Here is a 15,466-nt window from a genome sequence, read left to right on the forward strand (position 1 = left end):
CAGGTGCATTCGGCAGCTCAGTTGGCGATGTTTGAAGAGATCAGAATTGTTTTTTCTTTTAATAAGAAAATATTATTTTTACCTTCATACTTTTTTTAAAAAAAATTTACAGAAGTAAAGTTCTATTGATTGCCGGCCAAATCCATCTCCATGTCGATCCAATTGGAGCACAATGCAGCCTTCTTGTACGGTCTATAACACGAGCAGCTTTCATCACCGCTACACCACCAGGAATGGCGTCGTCGTACTCCTCTCATGCTTTCTTCTTCGACATTGCACTCCTCTTGCTTTCACTCGCATCTGCTCCTTCGGCCTCCAATGCCAACCTCTTCCGCGAGTACATCGGCGCCGACTCCAGCAACGTCTCCCTCTCCGACGTGCCGATAAACCCCGGCGTCGAGTTCCACTTCATCCTATCCTTCGCCGTCGACTTCAACCTCTCGGCCCCGCACTTCCCCACCGACGGCGTCTTCGCCCCCGCGTGGGACACCGCCCGCATCACCCCTGCCCACGTGGCAGCCTTCAAGCGCCGCCACCCCAACGCCAAGGTCGCCCTCAGCCTCGGAGGCGACACCCTCGGCGACATCGCCGTCTACTTCGTCCCCTTCTCCGTCGACACGTGGGTGGGCAACGCCCTCGCCTCGCTGACGCGCATAATCCAACAGTACCACCTCGACGGCGTCGACATCGACTACGAGCACTTCGTGGCAGACCCGGAGACGTTCGCGGAGTGCATTGGGCGGCTGCTGGCGGCGCTGAAGGCCGGCGGCGCAATCTCCTTCGCCTCCATCGCGCCCTTCGAGGACGACGACGTGCAGCGCCATTACGCGGCACTGTGGAGGCGGCACGCCCACTTGATCGATTACGTCAACTTCCAGTTCTACGCGTACAGCGGCAACACGACGGTGGCGCAGTTCCTGCGCCACTTCGACGAGCAGAGCCGCAACTACGCCGGTGGGAAGGTGCTGGTCAGCTTCGCCACCGACGACGAGGGAGCAGACGGCGGGCTGTCGCCGGAGCGAGGGTTCTTCAACGCGTCGAGGATTCTGAAGGGGGAAGGGAGGCTCGATGGGATATTTGTTTGGTCTGCCGATGACTCCAAGAGAACTGACTTTCGGTACGAGGTGCAGTCGCAGGACTTGTTAACGGGCAAATATTAAACGTCGAAGCAAATACTAGATTCTATACGTTGGGTTGGATCTTCCAAAATCTAAAACACCTAATAGAATGATGCTCAAGCGTGGATCCCGGGTTGAAACTTAGGGATTTTCTCTTCTCACATATTTGAGAAAGCGGACCATTTGAATCCACAATGATTATTTACTTACATTGGAGATGTTCTGATCATCCACTCTACGAGCAACAGTTACTCACAGAGACAACTTGAATAAACATGATGCTCAGACATTTCCATAATAACTATATTCTGCTAGTTTCTTTGGTACAACTGTGGATACTGTCACAAATCCTCATGAGGAGCAACTAGCAATGGCAATTCTGATTCAAACTAGCAAAGCAGATCGTGATGCCTCATAATAAAAGAATGAACAATCTGCATAAAGCTTAGTAAAGTTAATAGGATGGTCTCTAATCCTCTCCTTCTAGCAAGCCCTCAAAGAATGTGATATATTTGAAAAAGGCACCACGAAGCACCCGAGATTTGTCACAATAAGAAACTTGTGTATAAAGTTTGAGCCGAGTGTTTGTTTAATCCGATCTCTGTTTAATCCGATCTCGGACGGTTGGAACCACTTTTACGGTGACGGCTATTGTATAACGGCAACAACGAACCAGATCCATGTTTCCTCCTGCCAAAACACCGCCAGTATAGGGCTAGAGCAAGTAGCAATATACCAATTGGAATTGCCCATCTGTTGCAATAATATAAATGTAAAAGGAGAAACAGCAACGGGAAAAGTTGGGAGTTAATTTAGCAAGTGTTAATACTTTTATGTGAGACAAACTTGCCTGTCCAAGTCGAGAATAGGACTATACACTATAGTTTCCCAAGTAGACACAATGACGTGCCAAGCAGGATTGTAATATAGCGACTCTGATGACCAAAACATTCTTGTGTATGTCTCTAAGAAAATGAACATCACCCAACCAGCAATCTCGAATAAAATAAACTTGACGATGAACCGGCCCACTATTGCCACGATGAGTGAGAAAGTTACCAACCAGTTGCAAAGTCTCTGGTTGTAATCTTTGATGAAAAGCGATCTAGCTTTACCCAGCATCTGATGAAATCAAAGTTCAAATAAACATAATCATTGGTTCACCAAGTCACCCATAGTGGTCAGAAGCTAGAAAAAATATTGACACACAAATTGATATAGTTTTTAAACCAAAAGTCGATCATAACTACTGCGCCTGGCACCATTCACTTAAACTATGTAACCTGGAATTAATCATAAATTTCAATGAGCGAATTGCCAAAAAGTTTTTTAAAAAAAAACACAAGTGCAATCATGGAAGAAAAATAGGCAAACTTTCTTTAATGGCATTAACAGAAATAATGTTTTTTTTTTTTTTGGCTAGATATATTTGGTACCAGTACGATTGGTAAAGGCCTTAAAGGTGGATAGAATGTAGACGCATGTCCAGTGGCAGAGCTGCATTCTGGTCAGTTAGGCCAATAGACACCACCAAAAATTGGCAGTTGACAACACAGAAAGCTGAAATCATCTTCTTAACTCTTAGCCAAAATAATGAAAGAACAAATAAATTAAGAAAAATAGTGCTCCACTTCAATTTAAGTGAATCACATAATATATAATATTCCTTGGGAGAGATTTCAAACAAAAAAACATATTATAGGAAGTTTGATGGCACATAATCCTATTTTATCGAGGTTTACAACTAATTATACAATGTTTGAGTTTGAGAGCATGGTCTGCACAAGAATGTAATTGGTTATAAGTTATAATTGCAGTTTATTTCCATGGAATGATAGAAAAATCTCTTTCTAGTGTGTGTGTTATGAAACCAACATTTAAAGGTCAAATTCAACAAAGGAAATGAAAGTTATAAGAGTAACTATAAAATAGGATGCTGTACCCACTTCATTGCAATAGTACACAATATCATGAATAATTACAATTCACACACATTAAGATTGCCACAAATTGCTAATGCACATGGTTTAAAATATTGAGTCGTGCAAGATAGCACACTGAAATTTCTCATTCCAGTAAATTAATACTGATGGCTGCAATCTCTCTTATGGCAACTAAGTCAAACAATGACGCTTAGAATGCTTCAACACACTTCGCACTCGTCAAAGCATTTCGAGATGAATTTGACTAATGAAATCTTAATTAAAGTTTGAAGGTTACCATGGCTGTTTATTTAAATTTTTTTCTCCAAAAATCTAATTCAATTGTCCATCCTATAGTCTTATCTCTCAGAAGTAAAAAAAGCAAGTGAAATGTAACTAAAGTAGTAAACCTCATCTAAATTTATATAGGTACACTTCAATACATGTTAAAATGTGTCTAGTGTTGGTACAATATGGTACAATAAAATTTTAATTCAATTGATTGTATATAGTATTCGTAAATAAACTAAATGAAAGAAGATTGGTGTAAAACTCTTAAATTCATCTCACCGCACTTAGTTGCGTTTAAGCATGTTGAGTGTTACTACGAAATGATACTCTTAAAAACTGATATAAGAAATAGTTTAGCTTTTTCTATCTATGTAATTTGCATTTAAAAAAGATTCCTAAGCTATTCAAGGGGATATTATGCAATTGAGTGCACTTTGGTAATCAACTCAAAAAGATACATCCTTGGCATGTATATTTCATGACACATATAACTTCTTAAGTAGTGGAAGGATTGTTAAATTAACAATAAATTTTTTTTCTTCTTCTTTTCTTTAATTTCCAGGCTGAGGCTTTAGTATTTATTTTACCGATAATGACTACAAGCATCTAGAATATTTCAACAACTAATTTTGTGAAGAATGTATAGTGCAACAAAATAATAAATCATTGTTATAATAATTTCATTCAAAATGATACATTTAATAACATCAACATTAAAGCAAGTCTGTAAAAGTTTCAAATGGTAAAATCAAGTTGATAATTATTATGAATTTACTATATATATAACAAGGGAAGTCTAAGAACAGCATCTGAAATAATGTCATGCCATAGTGAATCGACCAAATTTGGAGCATAACTTTCAAGTATTAAAGAAAATGGAAGAAAAGAAACCAAGATTTCATTTACTTTCCTAAGATCTAGTTGTAGTAAAAAAAAATATTAGAACTTAATGACATGAACAGAAAAGAGGCAGCTTTTATTCTTTGATTATTCAATTGGTTAAATTTTACCTTCGTCATTTTCTGCTCATACATTTCTTTTGAAGGTCCAACACACTCACTCTCAAAAGTTTGATTGCAGTGAAGAAAACCATCGTTGAATTTCGCCATAGAAGGAAGTCTCATAACTTGAAGATGGTCCATTTTATCCTCACACTGCGTGTATCGCGATTCACACAATTTTGATGACTGATATTCATTTGTAAGAAGGATTGTTTTGAAAACCTGCCAATGGATATTACACAAGTAAACATAATAAAATATAGGAAAGATCCAAGACTAAATTTAAATAAGAAAAAGAAAAACCACTTCCCAAGAAATAGGTCAACTTGCACATCAAAAATTGATTTCCATAACATGAATAGAGAAGTATTATGATTTATCTCACTATGTGCAAGTTCAAATTCATTCTTGATGCATGCTATGCAACTATTCACTGCCTAGTTCATTCCAAGCATAGTATAACACCGTTAAGAGTTCACAAGCAAATAAAACCATGAAAACATGAATATTTCAAAAAATGCATGTTCACATTTAACTCAATTTAACAGGCTAATATGTATAGTTATACAACAAGCAAACACACTGGAATTTAAACTATTAAAAAAGGACGAATAAGGCAGTTCTAAGTCTTAAGTTTTGTACCTTTAAATTATATACATGTTAATTGCTAAAAAGCTCCCATGCAGTTCCTAGTATTTATAATAAATTCAAGTAAATTTGCAGTTCAAACAGTTTTTATTTGTCAGTTCTTTTAACCTATCTGTGAGAAGTGAACTAACATATCTACCAGTAGACCAACTTAAAACATGCCAAGCTTTTGTCCTTGAAAAAAGCAATGCACCTTTTGTATTTCATAATCAAGTTTCAAAACAGATTGTGCAGCATGATTCCGACCAAAATGTTGGTGATCAAACAATTTTTTAGCTTCCACTTTTGATTCTTCATGAAACTCATGTAGCCTGTTCTCTTCTACCGGTAGTTGCAGATTGTCCATTCGCTGGCTGTACACTTTCAAGCAACGTTCAAGAATCACCTTATTGAATACTTCGACAATAGAGCCTGTGGTTGGAATTTCTCCTTTATTCAAGGCTTCAATAATCTGAAAAGAAACCAATGATATGATTTAGAATTTCCCAAATGCCTTTTCTTAGTCATGTTTTTCAGATTTTGAAGGTTTTAATATAAGAGCAGTATTAGTCTGATGACTGACCATCAGTACAAATCCATTACCTGTTCCAGGAAAGCTACAAAATCATTTCCATTTTGAGGTTTTCCCCTAACAATCTTCGGGCGAATGATTGATGTAACAAGTTGTTTCAATTGCTCCCTCTTTTTCACATACAATTGATCCAGTTCGCTGTCGTTCAAGTCACAGAGTTTCGTCCTTTGGAGATGAGGCTGTCAAGACTCAAGGTTTTCAATCATCTTCTAATCATGAAATTGAAATAGAAATAAAAGATGTATGTTAACTTGCAGAAGCATAATTTTATTACCAAGCATCGGCAGCATAACACAGTTATGAGAAGAGTGAATGACAATAAAATAACACAAAGACAACACAATTTTGGAGCTTTAAATCAATATTCAACTTTAGAAAAACATAAGGAAGACCAAGAACTTCAAACAAAACATGAATCATGGGGGCTTCAAAATGTACTTCATACATGCTATAATAGATTACACCATTAGCAATCGATGTTAACTGATGTATTGAAGAGTTGTTAATTGAAAGGCACGCACAAAATAGAGATTACAGGAAGCATCTTAAAATGCAGCAGTAGACAAATTTATCATAAGTAACCTTGCAAATTTTTCTACAACCACAAGCACAAAAGTATGGCAGATACTCGTGAAACCAAATTAGATAACTCAGCTTCATATATATTCACAAAGGGAAATGGAAAACCATGAAGCTTCAATAAACACTAGACGCTAATACCCGCAATGCAAGATAGGGCCAATCTGATGGACCCCAATTTATTCACAAATGAAAGCTTGGTACCTTAATATAACCATTGAAAATAAGCTTTGGTTACCATTTGCAAAAATATTGAAATGGCAATTATGCTTAGCAAAATGAAATGTAATATGCATGATATTTCGCAGACAATGAAGAATAATGATGGCTTGCCATAGAGAACTAAAAATAAAGTGATTCATACCGAAAAAAACAATTATAGGAACTGTAATAGGCCAAGAGAAGTTAATGAAAGCATACCTGCGGCAAGCTAAAAGTTGTGCTATTATCACCCATTATCGCCAATGAATCTCGAATTTGGTTTACCTGATTCACCACATGCAAATGGATGTAAAGAATGAGCGAGTGCATCAACCACTACCTCCTTACAAACAAAATGACTGCCAATAAAGGCAGGCAAGGATGGAAACCCAAAGTTTGCTTATTCATGAAGTTTGACTTTACAGTTTGAAAGAATGCAATACCTGCTCAATGTTTTTGTCACCTGAAAATCGAAAAATAAGATGCAGATAAGTTTTCAAGGTTACTAGCAAGATTCTCATCAGTATCAATCACACACCAACAGACTACGGGCTAACACTGACCACTGCTATTTGGTACATGCCGAAGGGCTTCATTCACCATTTCTTGAACTGACTTTCCTTCTGTTTAAACAAAATAAGAATCTATAGTGAAAAAGACCGAAGCAAGACATTTGCCGCATCTATGGATATTGAAAGACAAAGCATATAAGGTAGGCACAAAAGGGATAAAATTGTAGCAAAGCCATCATAAATGATAAAGCAGTATTGAGCAATCAACAGTTAAATATCTAAAGCCACATGCATAAGCTGAGACACACCAGAAACACTATCTTACTTCTCCTGCTGGTGATGCTATGATTTGTCCTAGGTCAACTGATCCTATCAAATTACTGAAGTCTACAATATTAATATCACATACATCTACTAGATCATGCTCAATGATACTAAATTAGACACTTACAATTGTTGGCAGATGATTAAATATGTGCAGATCATACATTTGCAAACCCTCAGGAGAGCAGACTTTACTCTCTTCTTGTAATTTACTTAGCTCATGTTGCAAGTAAAATGGCTATCCTTATGCCAACATTTCATGAACTTATTGTATTCATCAGTAGTTAGCATATTATTGAAGGAAAGAAGATTGCTTACGTAGGAAATCTCGTTGGATAAGCCACAGAAGTTTAGCAGGCTCAAAAGCAACATCTTGCCCCTGTATACATATATAACAACATAAATAACTAAAATAAATACCTTACCAAAGAATGGAACACTAGACAATATTATAGTACCTTGACCCTTTTGTCGAGAAAGCAACAAGTCAGCAAAACACGTAACAGTCAGGAAGGGAAACCCAAAATAAATAAATTTTTAAAAAAATTGAACTTAGTGCAATCCAAAATAAGACCTTCCATAAAATTCTTCTGCAATTTCAATGGCAAATGATAACCTAGATACATCAGCCTCACGAATCTACAACACAAACCACCAAAGCAAAAAAGAATGAGACTAGACTGCATTCCTAAGGGAATAAAATAATCAAGAGTTGATTGGAAGAAGTTACTAGTGCCCATTATAGGCTGATCAAATTTCCAACAGAAGAAGAACAAACCGTCTCAGGGAGATTATAAATGAGCACAGAGCTCATAATCGTAGCCAGAGCAAAGATCCTGAAGAACACAAAAAGAATAAATATACAACCTATATCTGATGGAGAAATTATTCTAATTTCCAAATTACCTATCATCATAAACATTTGATTTCCCAACACTTTCAAATCCTTCCGTATCTAGGTATAAGACAGATATTTTTTCTCCATTAATATCCATTTCAACAGGTGTTCCCCAAACCCATATTCCTACACCAAAAGATAACTGTTTATTGAAGGATATTAAATGTGATAAAAACATATAAACTATCAAAAAATATTGGAAATTAGCTTAATAAAAAGTCAAAAACTGCAAAGACAAATACAACCAAAGATGATTGAATATGAACCTTTGGTCTTAGTATCACGCATATGTCCTACACCAAACCCTGTGCATGATAATGAGGTCAAAGAATTTTAGCATTCAGTGATATGACAAAAAAAAGAACAAATAGAAATGAACCTTCATCACATGACAGGGAAAGCAGTTGGTTGAGAAGAAAGGATTTGCCTGAGCGATATGGACCAATGACCTGAGAAATTATTTGTTAGAATCTGAAATGCGTGTGTGTGTGTGTGTGTGTGTGTGTGAGAGAGAGAGAGAGAGAGAGAGAGAGAGAGAATCATATAGATGTTCCAGGTCACATGTCACATGTTCATATCATTCCCCATTTAGAGTTGAAGAACACTCTTTTGTGGAGAGCTGGAATCCTCCATAGTGCTTTAAAGGCAATGGATCATGTGAGCTCAGTAAAAGCTTAGTGAAAAAATAATAATAGCACAAATAACCAAATTACAGTCCTAAATATGTCAAACTTCAAAAGAGATGGAGAAAAGACAGGAACAATACAATTGGACTGGAAGGAGTGTATAGAAAAGACCAGAGGGGCACGAGTAGCCTTGAAAGTCATATAGGTTGCAAAAATAGAAGAAAAAAAGCATAAATGTTTATTTGAATACATTTAGTTATTTCAATTTCACAATCATGTTCTACAAAAAACTGAATGAAGTTGAAATTCCAAACCTCAACCTTAATTTGTTCTAGAAACAAATGAGTGACTGCGCATAATTGTGTTTTGGAAATGAATATGGTTTTGGGTTATGCAGTGAAATATTACTCAGACAATAGTATACATTTATGCACGACAGGAATGAGTAGTAAAATAGAATAATATTTGAAGTATCTGTGGTCAAAGGCCAATGGTATTGAAGTCATGACTTAAATAAGGTGGAAGTATTAATCATATAATCTAGAGTTAGAACAAGTTATAAATAAATGCATGACTGTGTCTTCCAGTTTTTGAATATCAAACTTAATTTCTATCACTTTCCATTGACTTTGATTTTCAGTTAGTACTTAAGCTGCTACTAACCGCAACAGCAGCTATAGGGGTTGTAATTCTTTGAATTGCCTCCAAACCCTCCCTTGCAAGACGAAGTTTTGTATGCTCAGAATCTGGCACCACTATTGGAAAACTGCAAAACGAGTATCAAAACTAAGATTCCAAAACAAGAGTTTCCTAACCCAAGCACAATGAAACTTCAAGTTTTCCCAACACCTTATAGCTATTACTAATTAACAACAGAAAACACTATATAGAGACATCTGCATTTGATGCGACAAAAAGGCTCCAACAACCTTTCTCCTAATGTTTCAAAATAGAAACAAAAATTGTCCTAGCAAGCTCATGACAATATACTGTATCGCAATCAAAGACCATCATGATGGAGAAATATTTTAAACTCTTAAAGGCATTAGGTCACTCTTCATTCTTCAAATACCAGATGTGTTCCACGGTTTTAGGACCATGCCATGGGGTTAAGCCTCACAATGAGCTTGGATAACATAGGAAGATTAATTTTTAAGTTATATAAAACTCAAAATCAAAAATCAATTTCAGTTTTAATTCTAATTAATTTTTTTATTCTCAAAAGTTTAAAATGGCACATCTCTTGGTAAAGGTACAACCCTTTCCAATGTGTGCTTTAAAGAAACTTACTCTCTATAAAAATGAGTCATTCCGATGGCTCCATGCACTAAGGAATACTCTTAATCAAGAGATATTTAGTGCCCTTCCTCCCGGATTAACCCTGCACAAGGGTCCAAACTTCACCTTAGGCAGCAAGCCTCAGCTTGCTTTCAAGTTCTATTTCTAAACTCTTTATTATTGTGTTTTCACTAGAATTGTTGTCAGATTTATCATCTAACAATTCTTGCCTAGTGCAATTTTATCTATAATTATTTAATGGAGTTGATAATTACATTATAGGATTTCAACAACTTACGGGAGAAGATACAAAAATTTCGATCTTGAGATATGACACTAAAGTTGTATTTGTTGTTATGATAAGTGATAAGCCTCTCATTCAATTATTAAATATATAATATATGCACAAGTGGAGTTTTTGAATTGCTTGTAAAAAATGAAACAAAAATTAGTTTTCATTCCAAGTCAAACAGGAGACATCAAAGCATGAGATCTAATTCACGCACATGCAATTGATACAATATAATTTGATGTATAAAAGAAGTACGCAATCAATTTTCATGCAATACATTGCATAGTTTTCTGAAAAAATGCTTATGTATGATTGGGATTAGACATGTGCATCTTATGATTTAGAACTTTTAAAATATGTATTTATTATCATTGAAATAGCCATTCTTGTATATAAAAGTAATTATGTTTTCCAAAAAACAATATCATACTTCCATTAGCTACTGAACAACTTATTTTCCTATTTTATTGGCAAAAAAAGGATTAATATCATGACTTGGGAAATTGTCGAAGGCTATATATATTGGACTACACTTGTCAATGCAATGATCGACTAATCTTCTATACTTTTTTGGGAGAAATGACATTCTTCTAGAAGAGTGTTCCTACATTGGCAACCCTACCTCTACAATAGGTGGACTGTTGAAGTAGGTTAAAAGGGTAATAACAACATGATTAAAAGCCCAACGGAGTATATTTATTAATTGTTAAAATAATTCCAATTTAAAAGAACTTCCAACCCATTCCTATGGTGATTTGGTTGTGCTCCTACGTAGAGTTAAAATAGGAAGATTTCTAAGACCTCTAAAATAGACTTGAAGCACTAATTTCAGTAAGATGTAACTCTACAAACTCTACAAACAATCTCGTTGGGGCTTTGTTAAATGGCTATTTGTAGGCTTTCGCAATTTGGAGCTGAAGCATTCTAACAATAACAACAACAACAATAACTAAATCTTATCCCACTAGATGGGGTCGGCTACAGGGATCTTTTTACGCTATTGGAATCTATCTCCTAGTATGTTATCATCTATATTTAAATAAATTTTATCTTATTTTATTATTGCTAACCAAGTCTTTTTGGTCTTCCTCTTCCTTGTTTGATATGTGTACTTGTCATAGTTTCACATCGTCTAATTGAAACATTTATTGGTCGTCTACATGTTCGTACCATCTTAAACGTGTCACTCGGAATTTTCAATCAATAGATACAACTCCGACTTTCTCTCTAATGCTCTCATTTCTTATTTTGTCCATCCTCATATGTTCACATTCATCTTAACATCCTCATCTCTGTAACTCTCATCTTCTGCTCATGTGCACCAGTCATAACCTCTCTCAATCTCTCCATTTTGCAAAAATAATACTAAATACTTAAAACTCTTGGTTCCGGACAACACGTTCTCTCCTATTTTAATAATTGTTTCATTACGTCTAATGTTGCTAAACTTAAATTCCATATATTCTATCTTTACTCTACTAAGCCTAAAACCTTTCACTTCTAATCTTTTCAGTCAAAATTCTAGTTTAGCATTTACCCTTTACGTGTCTCATCTACCAAACAATATCATTTGCAAATAACATATACCACCGTACTGTGCTTAATGTGTCAAGTTCATCCATAATTAGTGTAAAAAAATAAAAACTTAGAGTTTATCCTTGATTTAATCATATCTTTATTGGAAATACTTCAGTTAATCTGCCTGAAGTCTTTACATCCTCATACATATTCTTAATTAGCTCAATATATGCTACGCTAACACCTCTCTTTTCTAGAATTTTCCATATAATTTCTCTCATGTGTGGATATTGTTTTTGCTCCCAATACTTTTCAATAAGTTGCCTGAGAAAATGTATAACTTCTATTGTCGACCTTCTAAGCATGAACTCAAATTAATTTTTAGTCACCATTGTCTCCTTCCTTAATCTTTATTCTATCACTCTTTCCTAAAGTTTCATGATATGAAACATTAGTTTAATACCCCTATAGTTTGTACAATTTTGTATGTATCCCTTGTTCTTATATAAGGGAATTAGAATACTTACCCGCCATTGATTAGGTATTTTTTTTTCATTTTCAATATCATAATTAAATAATTTTGTAAGTCATTCAATACCTTATTTCCCTAGGCACTTCCATAACTTTATCGGAATATCATCTAGTCCAACGGCTTTTCTATTGTGCATCCCATTTTAAACTTATTTTACTTCTGAAATTTGAATTCTACGATAAAAATTTAAACTTCTATACTTCTTTAACCTACTTAAATTACCTAAATTAAGTTGGTCACTTAAATCTTCATTAAAAAGTTGATGAAAATACATTTTCCACCGCTATTTTATTTCTCCATCATTTACTAGTACCCTATTGCATTCATCTTTAATATATTTTATTTATATAAGATTTCTTGTCTTTCTTTCTCTTCCTTTAGTTATTATATAAATGTCTCTTTCCTTTTTTTTATCCAATTTTCGATATAACCGTTCAAAAGTTTCATTCTTTGCTTCATTCACTAATTTCTTAGCTTCTTTCTTGGCTATTATATATTTTTTTAAGTTGTTCTCGTTCTTATAAATATATAATTTCTTATAAGCTATTCGTTTTTCCTTCACTTTTTCTTATACTTTCTCATTATATCACCAAAATTCCTTACTTGGTGGTGCATGTCCCTTTGACGCACGGAATACACTTTTACCTACTATTTTCAACTTTGATATCATCTGATCCCATGTTGTATTAGAGTTACTGTATATTTCATCTAATACTTGTATTCCTACCTTCTCCTTAAATATATTTTGTTTTCATCCTTTAACTTCCACTACTTAATTCTATGAGTCGTATATATTTTCCTTTTATTGATTGAAGCGTATATCCAGCAGTATTAACCTATATCGGGTAGTGAAGCTTTCTCTAATGATGACCTTGCAATCTTTACAAATCTGTCTATCCCTCTTCCTAATCATAAGAAAGTCAATTTGTAATTTATTATTCCCACTTTTGAACATGACCAAATGTTCTTCTCTTTTCTTAAAAAAAATGTATTAGCTAATATAAGGTCATATGCTATCGCAAAATTCAATATAATCTTCCCTTCTTCATTTCTCGTTCCAAACCCATAATTCCATGTACCCTCTCATATTCCTCATTTTTCACTCCGATATGTCCATTTAGATCGCCTCCTATTAAAATCATTTCATTTAGTAGAATGTTTTGTAATACTTCATCTAGGTTGTCCCAAGACCTTGATTTGGTAGCTTTATCTAATCCTACTTGAGGTGCATATATGCTAATTACGTTCAGAGTTTCTTTCGTTACTACTATCTTGATAGCTATAATTCTATCTCATTTTCTAACTACTCCTACAACTTCATTCTTTGACCAAATATCTACAACAATACCCACTCCATTTCTTATTTTACTCTTTCCTATGTACCATAACTTAAAATCCGAGTTCTCTAACATCTTTGTCCTTTCGCCTATCCATTTTATCTTTATATACACAAAATACTAATTCTTAGTAGAAGCATTGTAATGCCTAAAAAGTTAGGCTAAAAGGAATGTGGTTCAAGTGTTAAAGCTCTCCATGTCTTTTCTGATGGAGGGTTTAGTACTGACTAAAGGTTTAAATTCACTAAAGTGCCTCGCCGCCCAAATGCTATATAAAATGCAAATTTAAAAACAATTTTAGTTTTAATTTATATTTTAATTCTACAAATTTTATTACTAAAAGGGAACATCTATGGGAAATGCACAACTGTATTTCTTGGAAAAGATTAATTTTATCGGTGTGGCAAGTCAAGGAGAGAAAAATCTCTAAAGATAGCCCTAGAGTCCGGAGTTGCTGTATCTAGAGTGGGTTTGATGTAGGCGCTCTCGATGAACACCTTCAGCATACTTGGTTGTAGAGAATAGGACGATAGGAAAACTAGCTTAAGAACCACAGAGATACAGCACCCTGCTGGTGTCAACAAAAGGCTATCAAGCATCTGGTCCTTGACCGAGTTGAGTAATTCTTATCTAGTAATGGAGCTGCTGCAGGGTGTGATAAGACATAAATTGCAGATTTGACGAACAGAGAACAGACAGATGATATCATGCTGTACTTAAGTTTCTTCTGTCTTTGTTGCAAGTGATAAATAATTAACAATCTTTATGCATTTAGTCACAAAATCATTACTTATTTCATACAGCAATCCAAGAAAGTATCCTAGTCAATCGAAATTGCAACAGCTATTGTCGATGGGCACAAACAACAATCAGCAAAAAATTTCGACCTTTCCACCAAAAGAGACAACCTCTTCGATAAATCCCACGCATATAATCACCATTACGAATCACAAAACGAAAAAACAACAAAAGGGATCGCACTTACGCTCGGCGAAGATCGACTGGGTCATCGGAAGTACCAGACGCAAAGAAGCCAAAGACCACAACCCAAAACGCAAAAGCCCGCAAGCAAGCACCCATCTTTCTGCGCCTCCTACCTTCCGCAACCGGATCTCATTTAGCAAATCCCTCCGCGGCCCAAGATCGGAGGAGCCGCCCCGCCCCCGCCTACGGAAATAGCTCCTAGAAGAGAGATTCCTATCTTCTACAAGATACGTATCGCTTTTACCCGCTCACCTCGGTGATCCCACAGCCGAAAATACCCGCGAGAGGAGAAGTAATCGCAATCTTGGTGCTGGGGTTTTCTTCCGAGAGAGGCAGCCAGAGAGACGACTAACTCCAAAGAAATAATTGGCGTCGAGCTCGGAACATATGAACTCGAGAAGTTCCAGCCGTTTATTTGACTTTGATAGTCGCGCTTTGCCTGATGGACGACCATCCGAGCTATTTGTTTATACCCAAATAATCCGTAAGGGCCACCGACTCATTAAGGAACGTAATTTACTAAATATTACACTACATTTGGGGACTTTTGTCATTTCGTCTATTTATTTCACTAAGAACCGCCTCACATAATAAAATTTACAATTTTCACCCTCAACGGGTTAATTAGGAGGCAATTATTTTAGCATAGTGATCACGGCGTTTATTTAAATGCTGGATTTGATGTGTATAAAAAGTCAACGCAGTTTTAGAATAAAATATATTGAATTAAAAAATATGTATATTGAATTGGAGTAAAAAAAAGGTCATAATTCAGGGGTAAGATGGTCCCATGACATATTTTACATGCTAAGAATCGATCTAAAACAATAACAA

At 35.6% G+C, this 15,466-nt stretch overlaps 2 protein-coding genes across 3 annotated transcripts; one reads left to right on the plus strand and one right to left on the minus strand.

Annotated features, from left to right (window-relative positions):
• Nucleotides 1-233: 233 nt before the first annotated feature.
• On the plus strand, nucleotides 234-1,239 carry LOC122037904 (chitinase 2-like). The gene has a single exon (XM_042597376.1). The coding sequence runs from the start codon at nucleotides 234-236 to the stop codon at nucleotides 1,158-1,160; it is 927 nt and encodes a 308-aa protein (XP_042453310.1). The 3' UTR covers nucleotides 1,161-1,239.
• A 144-nt stretch (nucleotides 1,240-1,383) lies between these two features.
• On the minus strand, nucleotides 1,384-15,026 carry LOC122037901 (guanylate-binding protein 4-like). Of its 2 annotated transcripts, XM_042597373.1 has the most exons (17): nucleotides 14,634-15,026; nucleotides 9,355-9,457; nucleotides 8,445-8,514; nucleotides 8,332-8,370; nucleotides 8,074-8,191; nucleotides 7,946-8,003; nucleotides 7,742-7,806; nucleotides 7,626-7,632; nucleotides 7,486-7,546; nucleotides 6,895-6,954; nucleotides 6,775-6,794; nucleotides 6,551-6,616; nucleotides 5,563-5,730; nucleotides 5,174-5,431; nucleotides 4,342-4,554; nucleotides 1,969-2,240; nucleotides 1,384-1,871 (listed from the first exon to the last, which is right to left on the minus strand). In XM_042597373.1, exons 1-17 carry the CDS (start codon nucleotides 14,726-14,728, stop codon nucleotides 1,724-1,726), a joined length of 1,821 nt encoding a protein of 606 aa, XP_042453307.1. In that variant the 5' UTR covers nucleotides 14,729-15,026; the 3' UTR covers nucleotides 1,384-1,723. The 2 variants fall into 2 exon arrangements, with proteins under 2 accessions (XP_042453307.1, XP_042453308.1); XM_042597374.1 differs by lacking the exons at nucleotides 8,074-8,191; nucleotides 8,332-8,370; nucleotides 8,445-8,514; nucleotides 9,355-9,457; nucleotides 14,634-15,026 and having other exon boundaries at nucleotides 7,898-8,003.
• Between the last annotated feature and the right edge of the window lie 440 nt (nucleotides 15,027-15,466).

This window comes from Zingiber officinale, chromosome 1A, assembly GCF_018446385.1.
Source record: "Zingiber officinale cultivar Zhangliang chromosome 1A, Zo_v1.1, whole genome shotgun sequence".
Taxonomy (NCBI): Eukaryota; Viridiplantae; Streptophyta; class Magnoliopsida; order Zingiberales; family Zingiberaceae; genus Zingiber; species Zingiber officinale.

What these genes read in the sequence shown, in the direction of transcription:
- LOC122037901 (XM_042597373.1), bottom strand. Translation starts at nt 14,728, where the DNA reads ATGGGTGCTTGCTTGCGGGCTTTTGCGTTTTGGGTTGTGGTCTTTGGC. An exon ending in GTGACAAAAACATTGAGCAG is followed by an intron (nt 6,617 to 6,774) that starts GTATTGCATTCT and finishes GTGGTGAATCAG; the next exon opens with GTAAACCAAATTCGAGATTC. An exon ending in TTGTAGCTTTCCTGGAACAG is followed by an intron (nt 5,432 to 5,562) that starts GTAATGGATTTG and finishes GTTTCTTTTCAG; the next exon opens with ATTATTGAAGCCTTGAATAA.
- LOC122037904 (XM_042597376.1), top strand. Translation starts at nt 234, where the DNA reads ATGGCGTCGTCGTACTCCTCTCATGCTTTCTTCTTCGACATTGCACTC.